We start from the raw sequence: 27,022 nt of genomic DNA, 5'->3' as shown, positions 1-27,022 counted from the left end.
CAGGTTCAGACCATCTCAGGTGTGTGTCATTGTGAACAGAGCACTGGCAGAGACCTGAGTAGAGAAGGGCCTCTTCCAGGGCTGAATGGACACAGGCTGTCAGCAGGGCCACCTGGTAAGACTGTAGAGGTGAGCCTTGAAGTGGGGGGCACCTGGCTAAGGGGAAAGTTGTGACCGGAATCCTGCCCATGCCAAGATATGTGCCCACAGGGCTATGTGGAGTCGGAAGGGATGTCCTTTTCTAATTTGCACAAAGATACAAGTTAATGAGCATTTTTGTGGCATAGCAGCACACTGGGTGAACAGAGAGAACAGCAGCAGAGCAAAGCATCTGTCACCGGGAAAGCAGAGGGTATCAGGACAGAGCGGATGGGGACCTGGTTTACAATCCCAGTGACTAAGGAATTGGAAGCTGGGTTGCAGAGCTGCTGGAGTGACTGAGAGAAGAATGCAGACCTTGGAAAACTTGGATATAATTCAGGGACCTGGCAACACTCGGGCTGGTGAATGAGATGTCCAAGGTCAGCGTGGGATCAGCAGCAACCTGACCAAGCTACTGTGCTGCTCCTCCCAGGCTTCTCAGGATCCTTTTCTTTGGATCAGGATCAGTCCCAGAGGTTGGGGTGGCACTGAACCTACGATGCAAACTGAGCATAGCGAGGCCAGGCAGCTTGGGTCCATCCATGTGTGTTTCCTCTTTGCAGTTACATGATATTGATTGAGATGCCCACAGGGTTTTTGTGCTTGACAAATAGAACAATGTTTCTGGAATTTTTGCTGAACATGCTTTTTTCTAACAAGCCCTCAGCCATGCTGACCCTCAGAGCTGCCGTGTCTCTTTGGCTGCCCTTTAGCTCTCTTCCCTGCACCCACATCTGAATTTGCCAAGCTGCTAACAGGAAGTTGTTGGTTCAGATTTTCTCCTTTTTAGCTCCCCACCCCCATGCCTTTCATCTGGATAGGCAGGGTGACACCAGGAAGAGAACTGTGAGTAAGAAATAGTCACACTTGAGTCTGTTTCTGCTTCTCACACTGTGTGAGCTGGGACAACTCAACCCCAGAAACTTTAAGTTCCCTCTTTCCTCAAGAAGATCATACCTACACCTCCATTGATCAAGCTCGTTTTGAGCCTTAAATGAAGCGATGGATGTATAAGAATTTTATAAACTTATATAATATACTTTTATTATTAAAAAGAAGAAAAAACTATTGCCAGGATTGAGCTTGCTTTGGCACATGTAGATTATTCATATATTGGGTTAGGTATCATGATTTGAGAAGAAATAGGCATTTGATCTCTGTCAATCCATCCTATTCTCCCTTGATACCCTCTACCCACACTTCAGATGAATAATAGCTTTATGACTTCGACTTTGTAAAGGGGGTTTTATGGACCTTGGCCTTAGCAGCTGCCGCCAATATGCTGGTATGTTTCGTTTAATGTCAAGATCTGGAAACTGGTTGTTTTGGTGGTTGAAACTATACTGAGGAGGCTTTTTCCCCCCCTTAGAGCAAGACCCTGAGTTAAATTCTAACTGGTTTTCTTTTGAAATCTTTTTGCTCAAAGCAAATTAGTGGTTTTATTCATGGAATTATAATTAGAAGATTCATTTATTTGTGGATATTTTTCCTGTGAGCAAGCAGAGGAACTCCACGTGTTTATCACAAGGATATCCTTTGCAGCTTTGAATTGCCCGTGACATGTGAGTGAGTGGTGAAACTTGTGAAATTTTTCCCAGGTGCTGGCTATATGCAGTGGCTCTTCACAAGTAGGTTCATCTTATTTTTTGAAGGAAAATGTTTTTCCTTCCAAAAAAAAATGTTTTTTCATACTTCTCTGTTTTCAGCTAAACTACATATTGGTGAACGAAAAACAGCAATTTCACTTGCCCATACTTATGTGCTCTGTAAGATAATGTATAAATTTCCCAAGGAATGTGTTTTGAGGGGCCGATAAGCAAATTGAATTGCAAATACTTAGTTCTTTCTTTAGACCTTCATATGCTATCTTAGATGTAAATATGTTTTCAAAAAATTGCTGATATTGATAATTGGCATCCTTGTTGGGTGTTTGCATAATCTAACATTACTCTGGGTGGAATCTTTTATATTTAACTTGAGTATTCAAGCAGGTTGTATGGTGATTCTTTTGGCTTATGCCAAATGCCCTACAGGATGGTCTGAAGCCTGGTAACAGTAATTTCTAACACTGTCTTGGTCCAAATCTAACTTGTGGATTCTAGGACTTAATAGAGCTGCCTAATACCCTCTTATGTCTGAGACTGTCAGATGTACAACACAAAAGGCTTAATTACAGTGTATTTTCACAGTAATCACAGAGTATATAAAGACTTCCATTGTGGTCTTTGGAGTCTTTTGTATTTATGTTCATGTTTGAGTGGCACTTGCATGAAAAAAACCAAAATCAAACATTTTGCTGAGGCCCATTCAGTCAAAGGGATGAGCCACGCCCAGTCCACACCAGCTCCCTATATCCTGTTGTCATGAAGCATGGCTCATGGCCTCTGGCCAAAGTGTTTAATATTATCACTTCTCTCACACATGAAGAGGAAAAAGCAAAGCTAGCATTTTTTGAACATCATAGGGACCAGGCTCTGGGCCAGCTATCTTGCTGCCTTGTTTCCTCAGTTAACCACCTCAGCGATGTATCTAATATTTCCAGTGCCTTTTTTACTCTGGTCATTTCAAGCCTTAATCTTCTCTATTATGTGGATTTTATCAATTTCTCAAGAAACACAGAACCATACTTTAAAAAAACAAAACAAACAAACAAACAAAAAAACATTAATGATCATGCAGATGCAGTTTATTTCGGTTACCAAGAAGAATTTAAGGTGATTTTAAAAATCACAGTACATCAAGATGTACCTTACAGATGGGGGAAGAAAACAGAATAAAGTGGAAAGGGAGGCGCAGACCTGACGTGACCTATGCATCCCTTCCCTGCACTACTTCCTTAGCCAGCAGGGAATGCTGGTCTTTCTGCCAAAGCCAAGGCTATTCAGTTCTGTGAGGCCCCTAAGAATACAGTGCAGGCTGCATTAAGCATAGGCCAAGTCTCCCTTTGTCTTTCTCCAAACCTATGCACTATACTGTGTAGGGAAAAGGCACAGCTGGCTTTAGTTTCAGATAACCATCAACCATAAAATATACAGATTTACTCAGCACATAGTTTTGTGTCATAGGTTGTGCCAGACGCCCATCATTTTGGCTAATCTATCTAATAGTCCAGAGAGGTGTGTTGTGTGCCCTCACTTCTCAACATGGGAGGACAGTCAGGTTGCAGGAGGTAAACTGATTTCCCAAAGGCCCCTCAGGCCAGGAGTTATGTGGAGTTGGGCCATGAGTCAGTTCTTCTGATTTCTACCAGTGTTGGTTTGCCGGGGATTATGTCCACTGAATTAGAAGTATGTGTAAACTGAAGTTTGCTTATTTAACGCATTCATTTGCTTCCTTCTGACATAGTCTTCACTTCTAATTAGTTTATAATAGTGGCATGTGGGGGTGGTGGCTGCCTTAATAGCGGTGAGAAGCAACAGCTGACAGCACAGGAGGAGCAACCAGCAGTCCCCACGGGATAATTGCCATCATCTAGCATCACCTCCAGACAGCCCCACACCTTTATGAGCTCCAAAGGGTCTCCACTCTGATGGATCCCAGAACAATGATGACTTTTGTTACGACGGCCTCACATTATCAAGAACAGCTTCATTCACGTTCAGCAGATTCTACTTGAAGGCAATAGAGTGCTTTAAGACTCTAAGCAGACTCACACCTTCTGCTCTGCCTCACTCCAATCAAGGCTAACAGATCTGGACAGGAATGGGCGGAGGGGTACATTCAAGGATCTGGATGAACCAGAAACTTGAGAAGAGAGGCAAAGAAATAGTATATCTTTTTAAGTGACATGCATTGAAGTAGATCTAGTTTAGAAACCTAGGATGTATTAAATTTGTTCTTACGAATTCTTTAATTCTTTTAAGTTCTTTAATTCCATGTAAAAGTGAGAACAGACTCATTTCTGCCTTTGAAGCAGAAGTGGGAACTTAAAATGTTTTAGGCTTTAAAAATGCCTTTTATGTTGTAAGGGGAAGTTTTTTGGGGGTATTTATATTCTAGGGAGGATCGTGTCCAGGTTTTGTTAATGTGCAGTGTACTATACTGTACATTTAGTATACAAACCAGCAAATAACTAGCTAAATTTCCCTGTGTTGTTTTATGGTGCATCTAAAACTGTGTAAAAATTGAGGATATGGGAAATATTTTTTAGTAGTTCTTTTCCCCCAGTTTTTTTTTTTTTTTTTTAGGGCCACACCTGTAGCATATAGGGGTTCCCAGGCTAGGAGTCAGATGGGAGCTGCAGCTCCTGGCCTACAGTGCAGCCACACCTGCAATCTATACCACAGCTCATGGTAATGCCAGATCCTTAACCTACTGAGTGAGGCCGGGGATGGAACCTGCATCCTCATGGATACTAGCTGGGTTCGTTTCCACTGAGCCACAATGGGAAGTCCTCCCCTAGTTTTTTTAAATGATAAGAAGGACTTTTAGCATATACGGCACTTAAAAGTCATTTAGATCACTGGTGAAGTAAAATGTCTTTTACATCTTAAGGCATACCTTCACTTTCTTTTGAGAGAGGGAAAAAAATAGGCATTTTTTAATTTCTGAAAAAAATTTTGATTTTGAGCAGGTGTATAACATTCTGTTCTGAATGGATTTTTTTTTTTTTTCTTCTTATCCAATGTAGGAAAGTAGTATGGAAGCCACTAGCTTTGAAACCATGGAAGTGTTTTATTGGTCTAAACATGAATCCTATTGTATTAATAAGAGGATGAGGAGAGACAGTAAAAATATTCTTTCTGCAAATTTAATGGGTGTTTCCAAAATCATGGGCTTACCTCAGTTTCTTCTACTCTTCTCTCTGTTTATTCCGTAATGCATATATGTAAGGCATTGTGTCCATCCACCTGTATACCAATCTTGCCTTTTCTTTGGCATCACTCCTTGTGTTTCAGGTGGGCCAGCCATGAGAGGGTACCTTGTAGCCATATTCCTGAGTGCTGTCTTCCTCTATTATGTGCTGCATTGTATATTGTGGGGAACAAATGTCTATTGGTAAGTTTTATTTTTGCTGTTTGAAAATGACTCCCAAACTGGTCTTTCACTTGATACACCAGTGATATTAGAGGGATCTATTTTAAAACAAAACAAAACCTTGTAACATGTTAAGCCTCTTCTAGCCTTTCCATTAAAAATTGGAGTTTTACCATTCTAGTATCCTGTACATTGCATCTAACAGTTTAAATGCTGGTAAGCAACACCTTTTTCTTGACTTTTCAGTGCAGCAGTGGTGTCGTCCATCTTTGGGACATAACATTCTTATTTATAATAACTCATCTTCTTGAATTGATGGAGTAATTCTTGGACTCACTGGTACTAGATTCTTAGAGCCTAAAATCCTTGTATTAAAGATTGTTGATAAAATATAGATACTACATATAGTTTCATTTGTTTAAAAATATTTTGGTAAATAATGATATATGTACATTTATAACGATATATGACTTTAACTTGAATTGTCACATATGAAATTTGAGGAGGCACAAGTAGCTTTATTGCAGAGAAAACTTGTGTAGTAAGCTTTTTATTCTTTTCCCTATTGTTGGTCCTTTGGTGAGGAATGAAGTCGATGACTTTTAAATGCTTGAATGGGTTGTAGTATATGATATGGAAATAAACCACATAACAACTTCTTGTCTTAGGCAAAAGTTCGGTACTTTTTGCCGGTGTTTCAATAGTAGATCCTAGATCATGTTTCTATTTTTTGTTTGGTTTGGTTTTTACTAGATAAAAAAATAAATTGAAGCTTCTGAATTTGTTTTCATCACTGGTTGATTGAAAAATCATTGTAATGCTCATTATGGATGGAATTTAGGCAAATCATTGTAATGTTCTTTATGGCCACTGGAAAAACCCAGGGCTAGGTGGGTGGGTTTGGCCCTGAGTTTTGAAGCTTTGGATTTAAATACTGAGCCAGAGATCTTAGAAGTAAGATTATACACCGCATGAGGATCCTGGATCTCCCTCCATCTCTGCCATCTCCTGTCTCTGCCCCATACTTAGTAATAGAAGACAAGGACAGAAAAGACAGCATGAAGTTTACTAGACTGCAACTTCCCTATAAATCCTATTCTTGATAAAGATTACAATGAAAAGGGCCTGAATTCAGCACTTTTTTTCCCTAAGCTAATCCATAATTCCAAATATGGAAAGTACTGTGAAATTACCTCAGATGCATGTTTTGCTGTGAACTTGCTTCCTTAAAAAATTATTTAAGACAAATAATTGTCTTTTTTAAAAAAATAAAACCACCCAAAACTTATCTTCACAATATCCCGCAACAGCATTTTTTCTGTTTTAATAACCTAAGAAACCAAGTAATGTTGTGGGTGTGTGTGTATATATATATATATATAATATATATGTATACTTCATTTTGTTCTGTGACTATAATTTGGCTTTTGTGGCTTGGTGTGCTGGTCCACAAATACCATAAATACGGACCTTTCTTACATGTACATCAGGAGATCTTTGCGTTTGGGGTGGTTATGAAAGATTTTTCTTGGCACACTAGCCTCATAGTTCAGAAACCTAGCTGTTCTAACCATGGGAATTTTGCATCAAAAAAAAAATTGAAAAAGAATGGTTCAGGCTATTTCTTTCAGTTTGAATCATGTGATTTTAGAGAAAACTGATTAGCTTTCTTTCTTAGACTAATTCTTCACGCAATTACTGATCATCAGTAATTTCTTCTATTAAGCTGTTCTCCTCTTTCCTGGCTGAGTCTGGATCCTGCAGGCTCATCTCCATCATTGATTTTCATTGTTGTGCTCTGTCTTGTTTCACAATGCCCTTTTAAAATGTGGAGACAGTGCCCCATTCAGGAGACACACAAGTGCCTAACCTGTGCCAAGAATGGAGGAGAGTTAGGACTGTAAATATGGGACTTGTGGGGTCCCCAGGTCACAGGAGCTGTGGAACCTGCTCAGCACAGAGTCTCTGTAGGGTTTGCTGCCTGTAGGTATCCCACATGTGGCGTGGAGGACCCAGATAGCCCTGTGCATTTGGGCTGGGTTGCATTTCACGGGCTTCCAGGACTTCTGCAATGTGGGCCTGGTTGTGGCTTCCACAGTGTGGTGATCCTGATTCTCAAAGGGTTCTTTGAGTCACTTCTGGGTCACTTGGCACTTTAGCTTTTTGCAGTTTCTCTTGCTCTGCATCTATAACACCTCAAATGTGTCCAGGACTTGGAGAAGTTTCTCTCATAGTTCAGGGGCTGCTATGATTGCTGTTCCTGGCCCAAGAAGCCTCTCAGTGGTGGGCCCCCCAGGGGTTCCCAGCGCTTTTGCTTCCCGTGGCCTGGTTCCCTGGTTCTGGTTTCTGACTGACACTATTTTTGTCTCATAGGGTACCACCTGTGGAAATGAAGCGGAGAAATAAGATCCAGCCTTGTTTATCAAAGCCAGCTTTTGCCTCTCTCTTGAGGTAAAAATGCAAAAGAAACTGTGGCACACAAAATGTTCAAAATGTGTTTGGAGTCATTCTCCACACTGGTTTGCTTTTTTCATGCAAATCTTAGCAGTTATAAAGTAGATACCCAATAATTAAGGAAAATGAAAATCCTGTGTCTTTGGGGGCTTTTAGGCAGAACTCTGGTTTATATTTTAAGTGAAGGCAGTGAAGAACTCGGTGAGACCAGTATTCTTTTCACACAGGTGAGATGAGAGAGATTTGTTTGTTTGATCATAAAAAAGTGCACTGTTGGGAGTTCCCATAGTGGCTCATCAGTGGTAACAAACCTGACTAGTATCCATGAGGATGTGGGTTTGGTCCCTGGCCTTACTCAGTGGGTTAAGGATCTGGTGTTGCCGTGAGCTGTGGTGTAGGTCGCAGACACAGCTTGGATCCCACTTTGCTGTGGCTGTGGTGTAGGCCAGCAGCTGTAGCTCAGATTTGATCCCTAGCCTGGGAACTTCCATATGCTTTTCCTGGGGCCCTAAAATGCAAAAAAAAAAAAAAAAAAAAAAGCACACTGTCCTTGAGGGTTTTGTTTTCCCCCTTTGCTTCCTTGTTATTTTGTGGTTCCTTCTTCCTTCCCTCTACATTAAACTTCATAGTAGACATTTTCCTTTCATAGATGTTTAATCAACTTCATAGAATAGAAATAATTATTGTTTATTATGGTTGTCGGGACTTGTAGAGAATTTACTTTCCCAACCATATATATTCTTTTCCTCTGTCACCTCAGCTTTGATAGAGTGCTGGTCAAAATGCTTCCAGATAAATGGAAATAAACGACAGTCTGGTCTGGGCATGTTGACTTGTATAAAACAAATACAAGCTTTCCAGCATTTTATCTTGAGTCAAAAAATTCACATTTTCTTTTTCTTTTATTGTGTTATTGCACCTTTCCATTACTGGTTCTTAGCCTTTTGATGCTACAGGTCCCTTTATTTATTTATTTATTTATTTATTTATTTATTTGGTGCGGGGGGGGGCGACAACAAAGAGATTTTATCTGGTTTTATTGTTTAAAGTTTTATTTAAGTATAGTTGATTTACAATGTTGTTATAATTTCTGTTGTACAACAGAGTGATTTAGTTATGCATATACACACATCATTCTTTTTCAGATTCTTTTCCCTTATGGGCTGTCACAATTCTGTGATATGGGTAGATATCACTATCATATCTGTGATATGGGTAGTGATATTTGGGCAGAGTTTCCTGTGCTATACAGCAGATCCCTGTTGGCCAGTCATTCCATATACCTCAGTATGCCTATGTACAGGTCCCTTTAAAATCAGACAATTATCTGGGAAACTACAGATATATAAAGTATTTTTATATATGACTACAGGTCTATCCATGGGTGTGTGTCCTCTTAGGACCACTGCAAAACTAGAAGAGTGATTTTAAACTTTTTTTAAAAAAGCATGACCCATACAGTAAGAAAGTTTACTTTGGAACTTAGTATTCATATTCATACATATTTATAATAAAAAAGAATTTTTACCCTTCCTACTGCAGACACTTTTATTCTGTTCTATTCACTTTTTAAAAATGTGCTGATCATGACTCGAAAAATGAGTTCATGAACCAAGTATGGGTTGCAGACTGTAGGTTTAATATGCTACTGTAGGAGTTCCCATTGTGGCTCAGTGGGTATCTGTGAGGATGCAGGTTCAATCCCTGGTCTCCCTCAAAGTGTTAAGAATCTGGTGTTGCTGTGGTTGTGGCATAGGCTGGCAGCTGTAGCTCTGATTTGACCCCTAGCCTGGGAACTTACATATGCCACAAAGGGGGGCCCTAAAAAGAGAAAGAAAAATGCTGCTGTAGAATCTAGGTACTCTTCAGCTTCAGAGAAAAAAGATAGTTCCTTTTTGAGAAAACCCAAGGGGTTAAAGTAGTCATGTCAGTTAGTTCAGCAGGTGTGTAAGTCTGCAGAGGAAGTGACTAGCAGATGCCCATTTGTCATGTAGATAGCCTTCCTTGGAAGCAGGCTATCTCACTTCCCAGTAACTATGGGGAGGGGCTGTGCTGAGAACACACCTGCCTTGGCATTAAGCTTGGGTGTGGTTTCAGCTTTGCTGGGCATGGGTTCCTGACTCCAAATAATAGTTCCTTCACGTTTTATAGCTTCAGTTTGTCTTGTCAACTGAAAACAAAACAAAACAGCACAACCTGGAAGTTGAGAATTATGTTTTCTTTGGGGAGTTTATGGAGACTAGAGCCTGGCATGGCCACCTCTCAGATAGCTCTGAAAGACTGTTCCAAAGAGTGAGGGAGGAGGCAGGGTAAATACGAGTTTTTGCTGAAACAAACAGGTAGTCAGACATCAAAAAATGACAGCTATTCACAAAAACGGACATCTCAAGTTAATGATTTTGATGCTTTTCCATGAAAAGGAAGATGTAGGAGTCTGGTATTAGTGAAATAATTCCCTCGATATGCACTTTACCTAAGGCCAGTATCCTGTTTTTCTCCATCCTGAATTCCCCTGGGGTGCACTGTCTGGGGCAGCTGCAGGGGCTCAGGGGCTGAAGGCCTGATGGCAGCAACATCCTTTGTTTACTGAAATGGCAGATGACATTTTTTATCCACAGTCTAAATTGATTAGTAGGATTTACCTTCCTTTCTGGGCTTTTACTCTGCTCTGAGTAACAACAGCAGAGAAGTCATGCGATATGATCACTATCATGTAATATAACACACTGTAACATACTGCAATATAATGTATGATAATTACACCTAAGGCTGATAACTTGAGCCCCTGCTATGCAGAAGACATGAAGTTGTTGACCGAAAAAAAAAAAAAAAAAAACCCACAATCTAAAAGTTAAGAATTATGTTTTATTTGGGGCATTACTGAGGACTTTAGCCTAGGATAGGACTCTGAGATAGCTCTGAGGGATTGTTCCAAAGAGGTAAGAGAGGAACCAGGTTATAGAGGAGTTTTTACCCCCCAAGACCCTCCAGGTGTGATCAAAAGATTATTGCTAATGAAAGAAAAACCAGACATCTCAAGTTAACAAATTTAGCACTTTTCTGTGAATGGAGAGATGCAAGAGATTGGACTTAATGAAATCATTCCTTTGATATGCACTTTAACTATCTAGGGCTAGAATCCTGTTTTTCTCCTCCTGGATTTCCCTCAGGGTAAACAGTTGGGGGCAGCAGCCACTGCTGAAGGCTTGAGGGTTTCAACATCCTTTGTTTATTTATTGAAATAGCGGGCGACATTCTTTGGCCACAGTGCTTAACAATTCTTTCTTTTTTTTTTTTTGTCTTTTTGTCTTTTTAGGGCCACACCTGTGACTTATGGAGGTTCCCAGGCTAAGGGTCTAATTAGAGCTATAGCCCCTGGCCTACTCCAGAGCCACAGCAACATCAGATCTAAGCCTTGTCTGTGACCTACACCACAGCTCACGGCAACACTGGATCCTTAACCCACTGAGCGAGGCCAGGCATCGAACCCGCAACTTCATGGTTGCTAGCCAGATTTGTTTCTGCTGCGCAGCAATTATCTCATTTACAGAGGAAATGTAAGTCACTTAGCCCAAGGTCTGATGGCAATAGACTTTGATCATTAGTCACTATCGTTATCACCTCCACCAACTCTGAAGAATAGAGTCTTTTATGCCTTTATCTCCAGGTGCACAGTCCTTTATGGTGTACTTTCCCAAGGAAGCCTGGGAAGATGTTGAATCTCCTCTCAACTTGAAGTCAGGGGACTGACTAGTAAAGCCAGGATGACACTGAAGTTAATTTGCCCCTACTCTCCTACTGTTTATTCCATTTTGTCATGCAGCCTCTTGAAACCCCAGAGGCACTCCACCTACAGTTATACTAAGGAAGAGTAAAACTGATAAGGCAGGAAAGAAGGGGCCATGTGTAAGAGGTTGAGTAAAAATTAGCTGGATTTGCTCAGTAGAACCTGGACTTCTGGTAGGTGAAATATGGCTCCCTCCTCTCTTTTCTTTCTGTCTTTCTTTTCTTTTGCTTTTCTTTCTTTTCTTTTTTCCTATGGTCTTTCAGTCTTGCAATATGTGTTTTACTTATTCCTTTTCTTTAATTAAAAAAAATCACTTTTATTTCTTCCTACTTCATAATGGTTCCATAAAGAATTAATATGGATTGTTATTAATTAATATGGATGTTAATTAATATGGATGTTAATTAATATGGATATTAATTAATTAATTAATATGGATGTTCCTGGATTGTAAAAATGGCCATGCTACCCAAAGCAGTCTACAGATTCAGTGCAATCCCTATCAAATCACCCATGACATTTTTCACAGAACTAGAACAAACAATCCAAAAATTTATATGGAACCACAAAAGACCCAGGATTGCCAAAGCAATCCTGAGAAACAAAAACCTAAAAGGAGACATAACTCTCCCAGATCTCAAGCAACATTACAAAGCCACAGTCATCAAAACAGCATGGTACTGGTATCAAAACAGACAGACAGACCAATGGAACAGAATAGAGAACCCGGATATAAACCCTGACACCTATGGTCAATTAATCTTTGACAAGGGAGGCAAGAACATAAAATGGGAAAAAGAAAGTCTATTCAGCAAGCATTGCTGGGAAACCTGGACAGCTGCATGCAAAGCAATGAAACTAGAACACACCCTCACACCATGCACAAAAATAAACTCAAAATGGCTGAAAGACTTAAATATAAGACAAGACACCATCAAACTCCTGGAAGAAAACATAGGCAAAACATTCTCTGACATCAACCTCGTGAATATTTTCTCAGGTCAGTCTCCCAAAGCAATAGAAATTAGAGCAAAAATAAACCCATGGGACCTCATCAAACCGACAAGCTTTTGCACAGCAAAGGACACCAAAAAGAAAACAAAAAGACAACTTACAGAATGGGAGAAAATAGTTTCAAATGATGCAATGGACAAGGGTTTAATGTATAGAATATATAAGCAACTTCTACAACTCAACAGCAAAAAAGCCAATATACAATTCAATGGAAAAATGGGCAGAAGACCTGAATAGACTGTTCTCCATGGAAGATATACAGATGGCCAACAAGCACCTGAAAAAATGCTCAACATTGCTGATTATAAGAGAAATGCAAGTCAAAACTACCATGAGATACCTCCTCATACCACTCAGAATGGCCATCATTAAGAAGTCCACAAATAACAAGTGCTGGAGGGGGTATGGAGAAAAGGGAACCCTCCTGCACTGTTGGTGGGAATGTAAGCTAGTACAGCCACTATGGAGAACAGTTTGGAGATACCTTAGAAATCTATACATAGAACTTTCATATGACCCTGCAATCCCACTCTTGGGCATATACTTAAAAGAGACAAAACTCTACTTAAAAGAGACACATGTACCCGCATGTTCATTGCAGCACTATTCACAATAGCCAGGACATGGAAACAACCTAAATGTCCATCAACAGGTGATTGGATTCGGAAGAGGTGGTATATATACACAATGGAATACTACTCAGCCATAAAAAAGAGTGACACAGTGCCATTTGCAGCAACATGGATGGAACTAGAGACTCTCATGCTGAGTGAAATGAGTCAGAAAGACAGGCAAATACCATATGATATCACTTATAACTGGTATCTAATATACAGCACAAATGAATATTTCCACAGAAAAAAAAATCATGGACTTGGAGAATAGACTTGTGAGTGCCCGATGGGAGAGGGAGGGAGTGGAAGGGATCAGGAGCTTGGGGTTATTGGCTACAACTTGGAATGGATTTACAATGAGATCCTGCTGAGTAGCATTGAGAACTATGTCTAGATACTTATATTGTAACAGAACAAAGGTGGGAAAAAAAATGTATACATGTAAGTGTATCTTGGCCCCCATGTTGTACAGTGGAAAAATTAATTAATTAATAAAAAAAGAATCTGTAGTTGAAATTCATCCAATCATTTCTTAAACCTGTATTGTCTGACTACTCTGTGCCAGGACATAAAAGTGAGAAAAAAAGCAGAATAAAACTGAGGCACTTAATCAAGTTTTCTTCCCTGTGAGAGTACCTGAGGCTGAACAGGAGCAGAGCAGGCAAAAGAAGACAAATACCCGTAGTTCTTGTTCTTGAGTGAATTTTAATTTAATGACGTCAGGAAAGAATTCAGTTCTAGATGCATCTAACTTTTAGTGTATTTTTATTTTCATAGCTAACTCCAACTTTACACATATAGGACCTTTTCATTTGGGAGTAGATTAGTATCAGGATTTTTATTTCTCCTCATTACTTCATTTCTTCCTGTATATGCCTAGCATTGGTGTTGGCTTGTTTTTAAATTCTGTGTAGTCTCCCTCTCACCCCACCCCACCCCACCCCAAAGCTATTATGTAATTTTGCTTCTACTTACTTGGAAAGCATTTACATGACAAGTATGTAGTTCCATTCTGTATCCCATTCTATGTAATAAATAAATAGTGTTTAACATGATTTTTAAAGAATTTTAAAAATAATTATGTGATCATATATAGTCAATATAACAATAGGAATAACATAGTAGAGTTATTTTCAGTTGGGATTTTAATGCAGATATTATAGGCATTTTGGAAAATCACTCTTTATCCTTGTCTTCCAGGTTCGATCAGTTTCACCCTTTTCTCTGTGCAGCAGATTTTAAAAATATTGCTTCCTTCTATGGCAGCGATAAGTTTGATTTGCCCTATGGGATAAGAACATCAGGTCAGTAATAATAATCTTACCCTGCCCTGTTAAATATGAGTGGTGTTTGATGTGAATCACGTTTATATAATTTTAAGGCCTTTTAATCTTTCCACTTCATAATGATATGATTTTGGGATTGGATAAAAGGAATTAAATTTTAATATATAAATCCCCACTCCTTTTGAGGCAGTATAGAATAAAAGAATAAAAATGGTAGATTTTGTTGTTGTTAAGAAATTGCTTTTTAACTTTTGTTTTGCCACTGTATTATTCACCAATTCTGATGTCTTACCTTATATCAGTTTAGAATTAACAGGACAATCCTGTGGGTTAACTTCTCTATCTCCCATTTCAAGTCTCTACCTATGAATTTTATTTCATTAGAAAGTTCTAGGTTCTTGATCAATCTTTTAATTTAATCAGATGATTATTATTTTTGCTAACTTTAACGAGAATTACTCCATCTACTAATGGTGAAACAATTTTCTCTCTGCTTATTGACAATTGCTTTGCCTTACACAGCATTATATTCTAGATTTTTAAGAGACCCTGAAATCCTAGGAGTGACAAGCCTATAGTTTCCTGAATTAGATTCTGCTTATTCAACCAATCCTCTGTGTGGGTGTTGAGTGGGGAAGTGTCAGGGAAGGGTTTGTGTTGCAAATGTATTACAGAGAATTAGATAATCTCTGTGGGTTTAAACTTGCAAAATATTGATTATACCAATGTCAGCTTCAGAATCATCTGACATAGAATATTTTTGGTTGTTTTTATGATCATTTTCAGATTAAGCTTCTTATTCTTCTGAGGGTTTTAGAATGTATCCTTAAGAGTATTTACCATTTTGAGTGTACCTGTTAAGTAGTGCTGGCTAATGGTAGTTGTAGCATGAATTCTCAGGGCAGAATGAGTTACAGGGGCCTACACCAGTTTGAAATGGGGTTGGGGGAGGGGAGAGGATAAGGTGCTTACTATGTACCTAAGAAGTCATGATTGCTTTTATTCATAATATTTCATTTGTTTTCTAGCCTCATATTTTCGACTTGCTCTTTCAAAACTGCAGAGTTGTGATCTCTTTGATGAGTTTGACAAGTAAGTTTGTTTCCTTGCTTCTGTTTTACTTTCAGTTTTAGCTAAGGAGATTCAAAATATGTACCCTAATGTAAAATATATTCACTCAGGAAGATTCCATAGCTTTTGTGCATAAGTAGAATGCCTAGGAGTTATTTCTATGACACTCGAAATAAACAAACTACAAAAATAATTTAGAAGTTGCGTAATTGGTTGGCTCAGAAGTTTGATGATGTGCCATGCTAATCCCAAGCCAGGACATTTTTTAACCTAGGTTCATCCTTTTTAGTTGTTGTTAATTGAAGAATTAATTCATACTCCCTATCAGTCAGCTCATAGCCTCTACCACATGTTGGTTCCCATACCGTCCCATATGTCTTCCAAACTGCTCACTCTTGAGGATCTTTTCTGTTTCACTTGAATATTGTATTTCAGAAGCAGATCTCTTCCTTTTATTGAGTTATATTTGAAGGAAGTGAATAGCTTGCTCAGATATACATTTTTTGACTACAGAAGGCAATTGAGTTTTTAGAAAATTTTGGGGTCAAGTTAACCCCCTGGGAATTGAGTTGCCATAGATAGACTTATTAGCAGGTGGATGTATTTTATAGAGGTGGACTTATTTCACAAAGTTTTAAGCTACGCTTTAGAATTTGGCCGGTTGTCCAGTGGGATGGATGGTAAGGTTGATGTGCCAGATGTAAGACCATCATTAAAAAGGACAATGGCAGAATGTCCCCTCCTGTCCAAGAGAATAGAGGTACTTTTTAGTGAGTGCATAAATGGAAGAGGTGGATAGAAGTGTAAAAAAGTGGAGATAGTTTGCAGAACAGAGCTGGAGGAGCAGTGATAGATTTTATCTGAGTCTATCTCATTTTTCTCTGTCAGGGCCTAGATTATTGAAGTATAGATTATGTAATAATGTTGGTTCATTTTATTATTTATTTATTTATTATTTTAAAATATTTTTATTTTTTCTATTATACTTGGTTTATAGTGTTCTGTCAGTTTTCTCCTGTACAGCAAAGTGAACAGTCACACACACACAGACACACACACACACATATATATATACACACATTCTTTTTCTCACATTATCCTCCATTATGTTCCATCAGAAATGACTAGATATAGTTCCCTGTGCTATACAGCAGGATTTCATTGCTTATATGCTCCAAATGCAGTAGTTTACATCTATTAACCCCAAGCTCCCAGTCCGTTCCACTCCCTCCCCCTTGGCAACCACACATCTGTTCTTCAAGCCCATGAGTTTTTTTTCCTATGAGAAGGTTCATTGTGCCATGTATTAGATTCCAGATATAAGTGATATCATATGGTATTTGTCTTTGTCCTTATGACTTACTTCATTTAGAATGAGAGTCTCTAGTTCCATCCATGTTGCTGCAAATGGCATTATTTTGTTCTTTTTTATGGATGAGTAGTATTCCATTGTGTACATATACCACATCTTAATCCACTCATCTTCAATGGACATTTAGGTTGTTTCCATGTCCTGACTATTGTGAATAGTGCTGTAATGATCATATGGGTGCATGTATCTTTTTCAAGGAAAGTTTTGTCTGGAAATTGCCCAAGAGTTGGATTTCTGGGTCATATGGTAGTTCTATATTTAGTTTTCTGAGGTTCCTCCATACAGTTTTCCATAGCAGTTGTACCAATTTACATTCCCACCAAGAGTGTAGGAGGGTACCCTTTTCTCCACACCCTCTCCAGCATTTGTTATTTGTTGACTTGTTAATAATGGTCATTCTGACAGGTGTGAGGTGGTACCTTATAGTAGTTTCGATTTATAGTTCTCTAATAATTTGTGATGTTGTGCATTTTTTTCATGCACCTGTTGGCCATCTGCATATCCTCTTTGGAGAAACATCTATTCAGGTCTTTTGCCCATTTTTCAATTGGGTTATTGGTTTTTTTGCTCTTGAGTTGTATAAGTTATTTGTATATTTTAGAGATTAAGCCCTTGTCAGTTGCATTGTTTGAAACTGTTTTCTCCCACTCCATAGGTTGTCTTTTTTTTTTTTTTAATGGTTTCTTTGTTGTGCAAAAGCTTGTCTGTTTGATTAGGTCCCATTGGTTTATTTTTGCTTTTATTTCTGTTGCCTTGGGAGACTGACCTAAGAAAACATTTGTGCAGTTGATGTCAGAGAATGTTTTGCCTATGTTCTCTTGCAGGAGTTTGATGTTGTTTTGTCTTACGCTTAAGTCTTTAAGCCATTTTGAGTTTATTTTTGTGCATGGTTGTGAGGGTGTGTTCCAGTTTTGTTGATTTACATGTGGCTATCCAGTTTTCCCAAAACTATTTACTGAAAAGACTATCTTTTTCCCATTTTATATTCTTGCCTCCTTCGTCGAAGATTAATTGACCATAGGTGTCTGGGTTTATTTCTGGGTTCTCTATTCTGTTCCTTTGGACTGTCTGTCTGTTTTGGTACCAGTACCACACTGTCTTGATGACTGTGGCTTTGTAATATTGCCTAAAGTCTGGGGTAGTTATGCCTCCTGCTTGGTTTTTGTTCCTCAGGATTGCTTTGGCAATTCTGGGTCTTTGTGGTTCCATATAAATGTTTGGATTGTTTGTTCTAGTTCTGTGAAAAATGTCATGGGTGATTTGATAGGGATTGCATTGAATCTGTAGATTGCTTTGGGAATATGGCCATTTTTACCATATTAATTTTTCCAATCCAGGAGCATTGAATATCTTTCCAACTTTTTATAATTTAAAACTATGCCATCAACCTAGTCAATTTCAGTTTGTGATTGCATATCCACAGCAACCATACATTTTCTAATCTAAAGTGTATATAGCTTTCATCTGTAGAATATTCCTTTGTGTGGACCTTTGGCATATATGCTTTATGTCAGTTCTCTCTAATTTGTACAACCACCCTGTAAATTATCCTTGCTGATCTCCATTTTTGAAATTGAGAAACCAAGGCTAGGCAAACATACACAGTTTGTTATGGCTGGTAAATGCCAGAGCCAGGATGTGATCCTGGCTGGGTCTATTCAGTGCCTGGATGTTTGCTTTAAGAGTGATAATGGTTATACCTTAAATATTTGCAGAAAGCATCTGCAAATATTTGAAAAAATCCTTGGCCCTGTAAATGTGAGTTACTTAGGATTCTAGATGGTATGTGATTAGAAGTTTCATTCTTGGCTGGTTTTTATCTTAGAACTGGCCTGTGCTTTATTTATTTGCTTTCAGAGCCCTTTCCTCCACATGTATTCATCATCTGTATGTGCCTCACCCAGACTGTCTCCCCTCTTCTTGCTGACTTAGTCTGGTGACTCCCCACCGTTTCTCACTTTGTCACCGAGAATGCCACACTCACACCATCAACCCAGGTCAGGTTCTTCGTATCAGTAGCGTTGGGAGGGAGATAGGTGTGGGTGCCGAGCAGGGATTGAAAATCATGCTGATTGCACAAGGGTTCTTTGGTCTGAAGTTGTCAAGAGATGCAAATAACATCACTGTACAGTCAGAAATTCCTCAGGTATAGAGTGAATGGAAGATACCTGTGTAGGATCCTCCCAGCGTGAGCACAGTGAGGCAGTAGACACTCAGCATTGCCAAATTGCTTGTTTGACGTGTTCAGACTTGGCTCCTAGAGACTTCAGAAAGAGTATTTTGTTTGTTTATTTATTTATTTATCTTTTTGTCTTTTAGGGCCACACTCGTGGCATATAGAGGTTCCCAGGCCTACGCCAGAGCCACAGCAACACGGGATCCAAGCCGCATCTGTGACCTACACCACAGCTCATGGCAACGCCAGATCCTTAACCCACTGGGTGAGGACAGGGATCGAACCCGCATCCTCATGGATGCTAGTCAGGTTCGTTAACCACTGAGCCATGACAGGAACTCCAGGAGTATTTTGAAAGTAGGTAAGTGTATATTTATGACAATGCTATTTTCATTTATATATTAACTTTTAGGAGGAATTCACATAATAAATTTTATCTACACTCTACATTCTACATTTGCCTGAAACCCATGATACAACCCAAAGATAATACCAGGCCAGCTCATGCCTGAGCGATACATTTTAAGTAAATCCCAGAAAGGCAGAATACACTCAACTGCCTGTTGCTGTCTCACGGCAACTCAGTCTGTTCCCCAAGTAATTTTTTTTGTGTGTCTTTTTTTTTTAATGGCTGCATCTGCAGCATATGTAAGTTCCCAGGCTGGGGGTTGAATAGCCTACACCATGCCACAGGAACACCAGATCTGAGCTATGTCTGCAACCTACACTAAGCTCACTGCAACGCTGGATCCCCAACCCACTGATTGAGGCCAGGGATCAAACCCACATCCTCATGGATACTAGTTGGATTCATTTCTGCTGTGCCACAATGTGCACTCCCATTTTTGGTTGTTTCAAATCAGAATCCTTTACTTGAATCATGCCCTCAGTGGGGATAGATACCATTGTGAATGCAAAAATCTCCATTGCATTTACAAGATATGACTTTTCCTCTTTCTCACAATTGTCATGTAAATGAAGCCTATGGGTAAGCATTCTCAGGGACCAAGCCTTCTCTTTTGTGACTCTGCTATTCCTCCCTGTGGCCTTCTTTATAATTCTGCCTGTGAGTCAGCATATCCCAAGTATGGGAAAGAGAAAAATCTCAATGAAATGTTAACCATTTTTTGGTTGTTAAGGCAAAATTCACATAACATAAAGTGAACCACTTTAACAAGAATAATTCAGTGGCATTTAGTACATTCACAATTGTGCAACCACCACTTCTAGATAGTCCCAAAAAGACAAACCACTTTAAAATAATTATTAAAGTAACCTTTTTGTGTTTGTTCTTTTCATGTTCCTCCTTTTACGGAAATACTCAAACTAGCTTTCAGAGGAGTTCCCATTGTGGCTCAGCGGTAATGAACCCGGCTAGTATTCATGAGGATGCAGGTTTGATCTCTGACCCCTCTCAGTTGGTTAAGGATCCATCCTTGCCGTGAGCTGTGGTGTAGGTTGAAGATGTGGCTCAGATCCCGAGTTGCTGTAGCTGTGATGTAGGCCAGCATCTGCAGCTCTGATTCGACTCCTACCCTGGAAACTTCCATATGCTGTGAGTGCAGCCCTTAAAAACAAAAAACAAACAAACATACTAGCTCCCAGAACTTTGGCAGCAGAGGAATGATTATAATGATAGAAAAGGATAGCTTAATAAAAAAAACAGGTTGGTTTTATTTTTTTGTGGGGAGAGGAGGGGAGTGGGCATGGGCCATCTAAATAGAGTGGTCAGCACTTGTGAAAAATCACTAGAGCCAGCAGGTCAGTTGTAACTGCTGTGTGACCTTGGGTGAGTTTCCGAGTGTCTGAACCTTGGTTTCTTATGAAAGAGGAGGTGGACTGGCACATTATACCATGGCCAATTTTAATAGTTAATCATTAAGTAGGTGTAACCTTTATTCAATAGTTAAGTCAATGAAACCATTGGAAGAAAGTGGATGAAGTACTTCTCAGTATTATTTTTGCAACTTCCTCAGGATTCAGAGTTATTTCAAAGTAGAAGCTTAAGTTGAAAACATATGACCCTATGAAACTTGTGCATGTGGGTTCATAGCAGCATTGCTCATAATAGCCCCAGAGTGGAAACAACCCAAATGTCTAACACCTGCTGAATGGATAAATTCAATGTCTCTTTATACAATGGAATATTATTCAGCCATGAAAAAGAATGCAGTATTGATTCATGCTGTAGCACGAATGAACCTTCAAAACACTGTACCACATGGAAGAAGCCAGTCACAAAAGACCCTATTGTATGACTCCATTTATGTGAACTGTCCAGAATAGACAAATCTATAGAGCTTGAAAGATTAGTTGGTGCCAAAGATGGGGATGGGAGTGGAAATTGAGTGGCTGCTACTGGCCATGGGGTATCCTGGTGATGAAAATGTTGTGAATTAGTGGGGACTATGTTGCACAGCTTTGTAAATATGCTAAAATCCTCTTTTATTATTTAAAAGGGTGAGTTTTTTGGCATGTGAATTGTATTTTAGTACAACAAATAAAAATCTTTTAAAATGGAGCAGGGAGGATCGAAGTGCCCTCTAGCCGCTTTGTTTGGAAGGCACCATGATGCCATGCCTAGAACAAAGGGTATGGAGGGACACAACTCCAGCTCTCTTGGACATCTTTTCAAATATGTTGCTGCTGTTGATTTCTCAGGACCCAGGTTCCTTGCTATTCTCCAAAAGCACAGCTCACACAAGGTGGTCATGCTTCTTATAAACTTCACTAGTCATTGAAGATATTTTAAGGGAATTACATCTCAGGAAAGCAGTACTTCAAATGTTCCTCTGTTATGAGGTCCTGACCCTTCCTGGCTGTCTGTGGAACTCTTTAGCACCAGTTTGCACCCTGGTTCTGAGGACTGTTGCTTTCTCCTCCGTGGGAGCACATCCTTCCATAGCCAGAGCAGCAGAAACCCTGAGTCACAAAATCTCAGTTCCCACTTTAAAAGTACAGGAACCAGTTCTTCACCCCCAGCCACCTCCGTTGCATTCTACGAGCACACCAGATTCTGTGAAGGGTGCTTGAGTACTGAATAGGTAGTTATAGAGTAACTAAACATAAATATCTTACTTAATGGAAGCACCTGTTAAGTCATTTGCTTGCTAAATGGATGGGGATTTAGGAAAGTGGCCTGGTTGCTCACCCAGGCAGAATCCATTATGTCAGCATCAGCAGAACTGGGCTAGACTGGCAACCAGCCAGAGCAGGAACATGGCCTTAGATAATGTAAGACGTCAGCAATGTATTTATTAAAAAGGGCCCAAGCTCTGTAAGTAACAGCAATGTCTGCTTCAATGGACATCCTCTTGTTTTGCATGTCTTTAGGTGACAGCATTTTCAGCCAAGAGGAGGAATGAGGGTGATGGGAGGTTGTGATTCTATATCAACCAAGTGAGTCATATGTGGTGAAGAGAAACACATGTGTGTTCTGTAGCAACTGCTGTAGTCAGAAGTTGGATAGAGAAATAGAAACTGGAACACAGGCTGGAGAAAATGGCCCCATGCAAACACAGAACAACAACATGTGAGAGCTCAGTGATTCCCTTACTTTGTGAAGGGCGTATTGAGATCCCGGAGGTTAGGTCATGAGGCCAAGGTCCCAGAGGTGCTGAATGGGGAAGCCAGAAGTACCAGTGAGCTCTCCACCCCCAGGCTGCTGCACAGGGTTTTGGGATCTTTGAGTTGCAAGTAATACTCTTCCTAAGAGTGGTTTGAACAGAGCAAACATTTATTATCTTCCATAACACAGAGATATGTGGTTTGGGTCTGCAGGTCTGTAGTTATAACTTATAGGGCAGGCCGCCCAGAGCTGCACAGCCTCAATTACACCAACCCAGGGAGTGCCCGTTCACACGTGTAGTTATCTGAGGGGCACCCCTCTAGGTGGACTGTGTACAACCTGCTCATCTGGATGGAGTGGCTCTGGTGATAGTAATGAATTAGTGGCTCAGTGATGTCAGAGCAGCTTCTTGGTGGCTCTCTCTGTCTTTCCCTTTTAGGTGCAAGATGACTTTAGCTGCCCTCACCTTGTTATCATGTGTCAGTATCTAAGCAGAAAGGAAGGGTGGATAAAAGGAAAGTATTCTGCTCAAACCATCCTCTTGCTGAGAGTAAAATCTTGCCCAGAGCATCTAATGGACCTCCCTAAAATTTATTTCCCAGGGATGGGTCACGTGGCCACATCTAACCAACCATTGGCAGAGGAATCCACTCACCACAGCTAGGTTTGTGAATGCAGGGCTCTGACAGCAAGGCAGGAGGGCTGGTGGGTAATGGAAATATGACCAGTGGGATCTGCCAGAGGTTGTTACATTGAAGATGGAGTGAAACACTTTAATGTATATGATGCTGCTGAAGGGAAACCTGAAAGTCAGAAAGCCTTCAGAAAAGCAGACAGACCACAGACAATTTGAAATGGGCAGTTCAGGTTTACTTTCTCTCCATAGTTGGTGTGGATGTTTCACCCCACTTAAGTTAGTAACTTGTCTAGATTTTCCTGACTTGATGAGAGCTATGCCTTTCACCTGGGGAAGTGTAAGTTCTTACCATTCCTATTTCAGCAGCTTCCCAGATTTTCCATTAACAGGTTCAAGTACTCTGGAATGATTTTGTTTTCTGGGTGAATGATTTGAGGCACATGTATTTCTCTGTTTCCAGGGTGGAGGAAGGAAGAACAGGTACCTGCTTCCCCAGACACAAGGTCACACTTAATGTGACAACAAACCAATTTCTAAATTGCACAGCCTGTGAATTAGAAGTTTTAGATTAGCAGATACAAAAATATAAAGGATAATATATTTCCCTTTTAGGGTTCACCATTCACTGCAACTATTTGTGCATGAATGTTGTGTAGATTAAATATGGTTTAGTTATACAGTCACCCAAAGGACACTGGAAGTTACTGATTCACACCTAAGGGAACAGGAGAACCAGGAGCACAGGCCAGGTGGGTGAGGCCAAGGACGGGATGAACCTCTCCTTTGGTAACACGGGGGTACTTGCTGGGGAGGGAGGGAAGCGAGAGAGTATAGGGTGTGTGGTTCAGACTGCTTATCTGTTCTATTACACATTTCCTAGAGTCACAGGGGCACCAGCTGTGGGGAAGACATTATTGCCAAAGAATAGGCTTAGGCACACTCATAAGAGAGTTTCAAGTGTTAGGTATGATTTTCAGAAAAATGTCTGGGTCTTTGTAATATCCCTTGCCAGGAGGAAAGTATTTCATTGACAAGATTTCCTTTTAAAGGCATCAGTGAACTTTTCCAATGGTGAGAGGCTTTCCCTACTTCCACCTGCCCCCTACAATGCTGATGGGAAGAAAATAGAAAGGGAAATTCCTCAAATGTGGAATTGAACTGAAAAGCATCTTTTTGTTTTTCCTTCTTAGGGCTGCACCTGTGGGATATGGAAATTCCCAGGCTAGGGGTCGAATCGAAGCCTATGCTAAAGCCAGGCCAGATTCCAAGCTATGTCTGTGAATAGCTCATGACGACACCAGATCCCCAACCCACTATCAAGGCCAGGGATCAAACCCACATCCTCATGGATGCTAGATGGATTCATTTCCACTGGGCCGCAATGGGAACTCCGGAAAGCATCTTTGGAACTGGAACTGTCTTAGGTGAGGCAGTGTCCATATGGTTGCTTTCTTTTTTCCCCACTAGATGGAGGTTGGAGCGACTGGGGAGAAGGAATGACCCTCTCTCTGGAACTAAGCCTTGGGGCTCCCATAAAAGAGATCTGCTTGCTCCCTCAACACTCCTTTTCTTTTGGTTGGAAGGCTTGGTAGGGTTTGTGAGAGAGATGCAGACCTTGAGTCTGAGAGGAGACCAGAGATGAGACGTGTGAGTTGGAGAGATGGTAGCTTCTCTTACTGTGATGCTTTTTGGCCACACATGATCTGGGGTTTGATGACCAACTGTAGTGCAGCCTGATGCAGGTGACACTGAGGGAAACTTCTGGTTTAGTGATTATCAAACTGGCTGTGTGTGGCACTGAGCCGAGTTCCCACTTTCTGAGGTCAGCTTCAGAGATTATGCCTGTGGGGCAGGAGTCCTTTGTTGAGGCTCCAGGACAAGACCCTTAGGGACATGGTGGTGGCTTGTGCTCCTGGCTCTGCCATGGACATTTGGTGGTGTTGGAGTCAGACAGCCTGGTTCAGGCTGGGGACCCCAGGGCAGGATGGTTGCTGGGAGGGGTGTATCCTCCAGCCTTCTTTCCAGGGTGGAGGGTTAGTCTAGATGCCAAATTATAGATATTCCTCCTTTACCTCCACACAGGTTACTTCAAAGGAACAGAGCAGTTATTTCCATCCTGCCCATTCCTAACCACTCCCTCCCCAGTGCCCAGCCTCATTTAGCATTCCTGTGGGGAGATGGAGCCAGCCTCTGATTTGCATTAAACTGGCTTGGGGTTATGGAAAGAAAAGCAGCAAGCTGGGGCAGGGGAATTGCTCCTTGCTGTAGAGCACTCCTGGGAGTGTCTGGTGAGGGTGATGGCTATAGACCCAGAGAGGAAAGGGTTTGGAACTTGACCATTGTTCCCATCTTCTTCAAGCCACCTGGCTGCAGGGCACCTTGGACAGAGTGGCTTCCTAGAATTGGGATTTATGTCAAATCTGTATAGAAAGAGCATCTGGAAATGTAACTTTTGTAGTTAAAGACAATCAGATTTTAAAAAGAAGCACCTCTAGAACAGTCGTGACATGTCCATCATGGGAGATTTTAGGGTGTACCCTCCAGGAGGGCTTGCTGGACAGTTGCCCCCCACCCAATCCCTGCCATCTGTGAAACTCAGGATCTTTTTGTAACAGATGTTGATTATTCACGACTTTTTATTTATTTTTATTTTTTATTTTTGTCTTTTTGCCATTTCCTGGGTCGCTCCCATAGCATATGGAGGTTCCCAGGCTAGGGGTCTAATTGGAGTCATAGCTGCCGGCCTATGCCAGAGCCACAGCAACGCAGGATCCAAGCCACGTCTGCAACCTACACCACAGCTCATAGCAGCACCGGATCCTTAACCCACTGAGCAAGGCCAGGGACCGAACCCACAACCTCATGGTTCCTAGTCAGATTCGTTAACCTCTGAGCCATGATGGGAACTCCCCAATTCACGACTTTTTAATATTGGAAGCTAAGAGTCTCAAAACATGTAAAAAAGTGTTTTTAAGAAGTTTAAGTAGGAGTTCCCTGATGGCTCAGGGGATTAGGGTCCTGCATTGTCATTGCTATGGTGTGGGTTGCTGCTGTTGCGTGGGTATCATCTCTGGCCTGGGAACTTCTGCATGGCACAGGCATGCCCCACCCCACCCCCAAAAGTTTGAAGTGTAAAAACTTATCAAATAATTGGATGAATTAAACAAATTGTAATAAAATAGGTAAATTTACACATGTAGGAATGTGTATTTTGTCTCAACCTGACAGGGCCAATGCCTGTCTCCTTTCAATGATTTGGGTATTCCTGTGTTCTCTGTGTTTAAATATTCTCCAGCATTTGTGAAATTGTGCTACTCATTAATTTCCCAAGAGGCTTACGGTCTGGAGTTCATCGGGTCTGCTTGATTTCATGGTTCTTAGAAGAAACGCTTTTTCCCTCCTACTTCCGTGTCATGAGGGAAGACAGCTCAGTAGACTTCCCCTCTGTAATTTTGTCACTGAAAGGAGAAGGACATGAGGTGTTTGTCACTCCTTCAGCTTGGCCGGGTGGTGGTGAGAGGTTGGAGTTGGATAGGCCAGCCGTTGTTTGCTGAGAGCTAAACAGACCCAATCCACTGGCCCAGCCTGATGGCGGCCAGCAGCAGGAAGTCTTACTTCATGTCCTACTTTAAAGCTCTTTGTCAGGAATATAGAGTGAACTTTTCATTTGTATTGGTTAAGTTTTAAGGACCAGTACACGTTTGGGGAATTGAAGTGAGCCTGGGCAAGTACAAGGAAGCTGCACTTTCCCCACTGCATTCTGAGCTGTCTGTTGCTACACTTAAAAGATGCAGCAATAACCCAGAGCTAGACTATCAGGGGAATGGGTAATGCTGATGAAAAGTAAACACACCTGTAATATAAAACATTTTTTATCAATATTAACAGGCAGACTCCTATGTCAAGGGGGGTTCTTGTAGTCCAA

At 40.6% G+C, this 27,022-nt stretch overlaps 1 protein-coding gene across 24 annotated transcripts in view; it reads left to right on the top strand.

Annotated features, from left to right (window-relative positions):
• Window positions 1-27,022, top strand: part of ST3GAL6 (ST3 beta-galactoside alpha-2,3-sialyltransferase 6) — a 66,455-nt gene that overhangs the window by 27,743 nt on the left and 11,690 nt on the right. For 14 of the 24 annotated variants that reach the window (XM_021070677.2, XM_084991630.1, XM_084991631.1 and 11 more), the window contains 4 exons: window positions 5,040-5,139; window positions 7,492-7,569; window positions 14,188-14,291; window positions 15,302-15,365. In XM_021070677.2, coding sequence (XP_020926336.1) covers window positions 5,051-5,139; window positions 7,492-7,569; window positions 14,188-14,291; window positions 15,302-15,365 — 335 coding nt within the window. In that variant the 5' untranslated portion in view covers window positions 5,040-5,050. The remainder of the gene's footprint in view (window positions 1-5,039; window positions 5,140-7,491; window positions 7,570-14,187; window positions 14,292-15,301; window positions 15,366-27,022) is intronic. The other 10 variants (XM_021070684.2, XM_084991627.1, XM_084991640.1 and 7 more) reach the window with 1 other exon arrangement.

This window comes from Sus scrofa, chromosome 13, assembly GCF_054392235.1.
Source record: "Sus scrofa isolate SSC_HxYL_T2T_F1_AM1 chromosome 13, Sscrofa_HxYL_maternal_Yorkshire_Landrace_v2.0, whole genome shotgun sequence".
NCBI lineage: Eukaryota > Metazoa > Chordata > Mammalia > Artiodactyla > Suidae > Sus > Sus scrofa.
The sequence above is the reverse complement of the archived record's forward strand: the minus strand, read 5'-3'. Positions and strand labels throughout refer to the sequence as shown.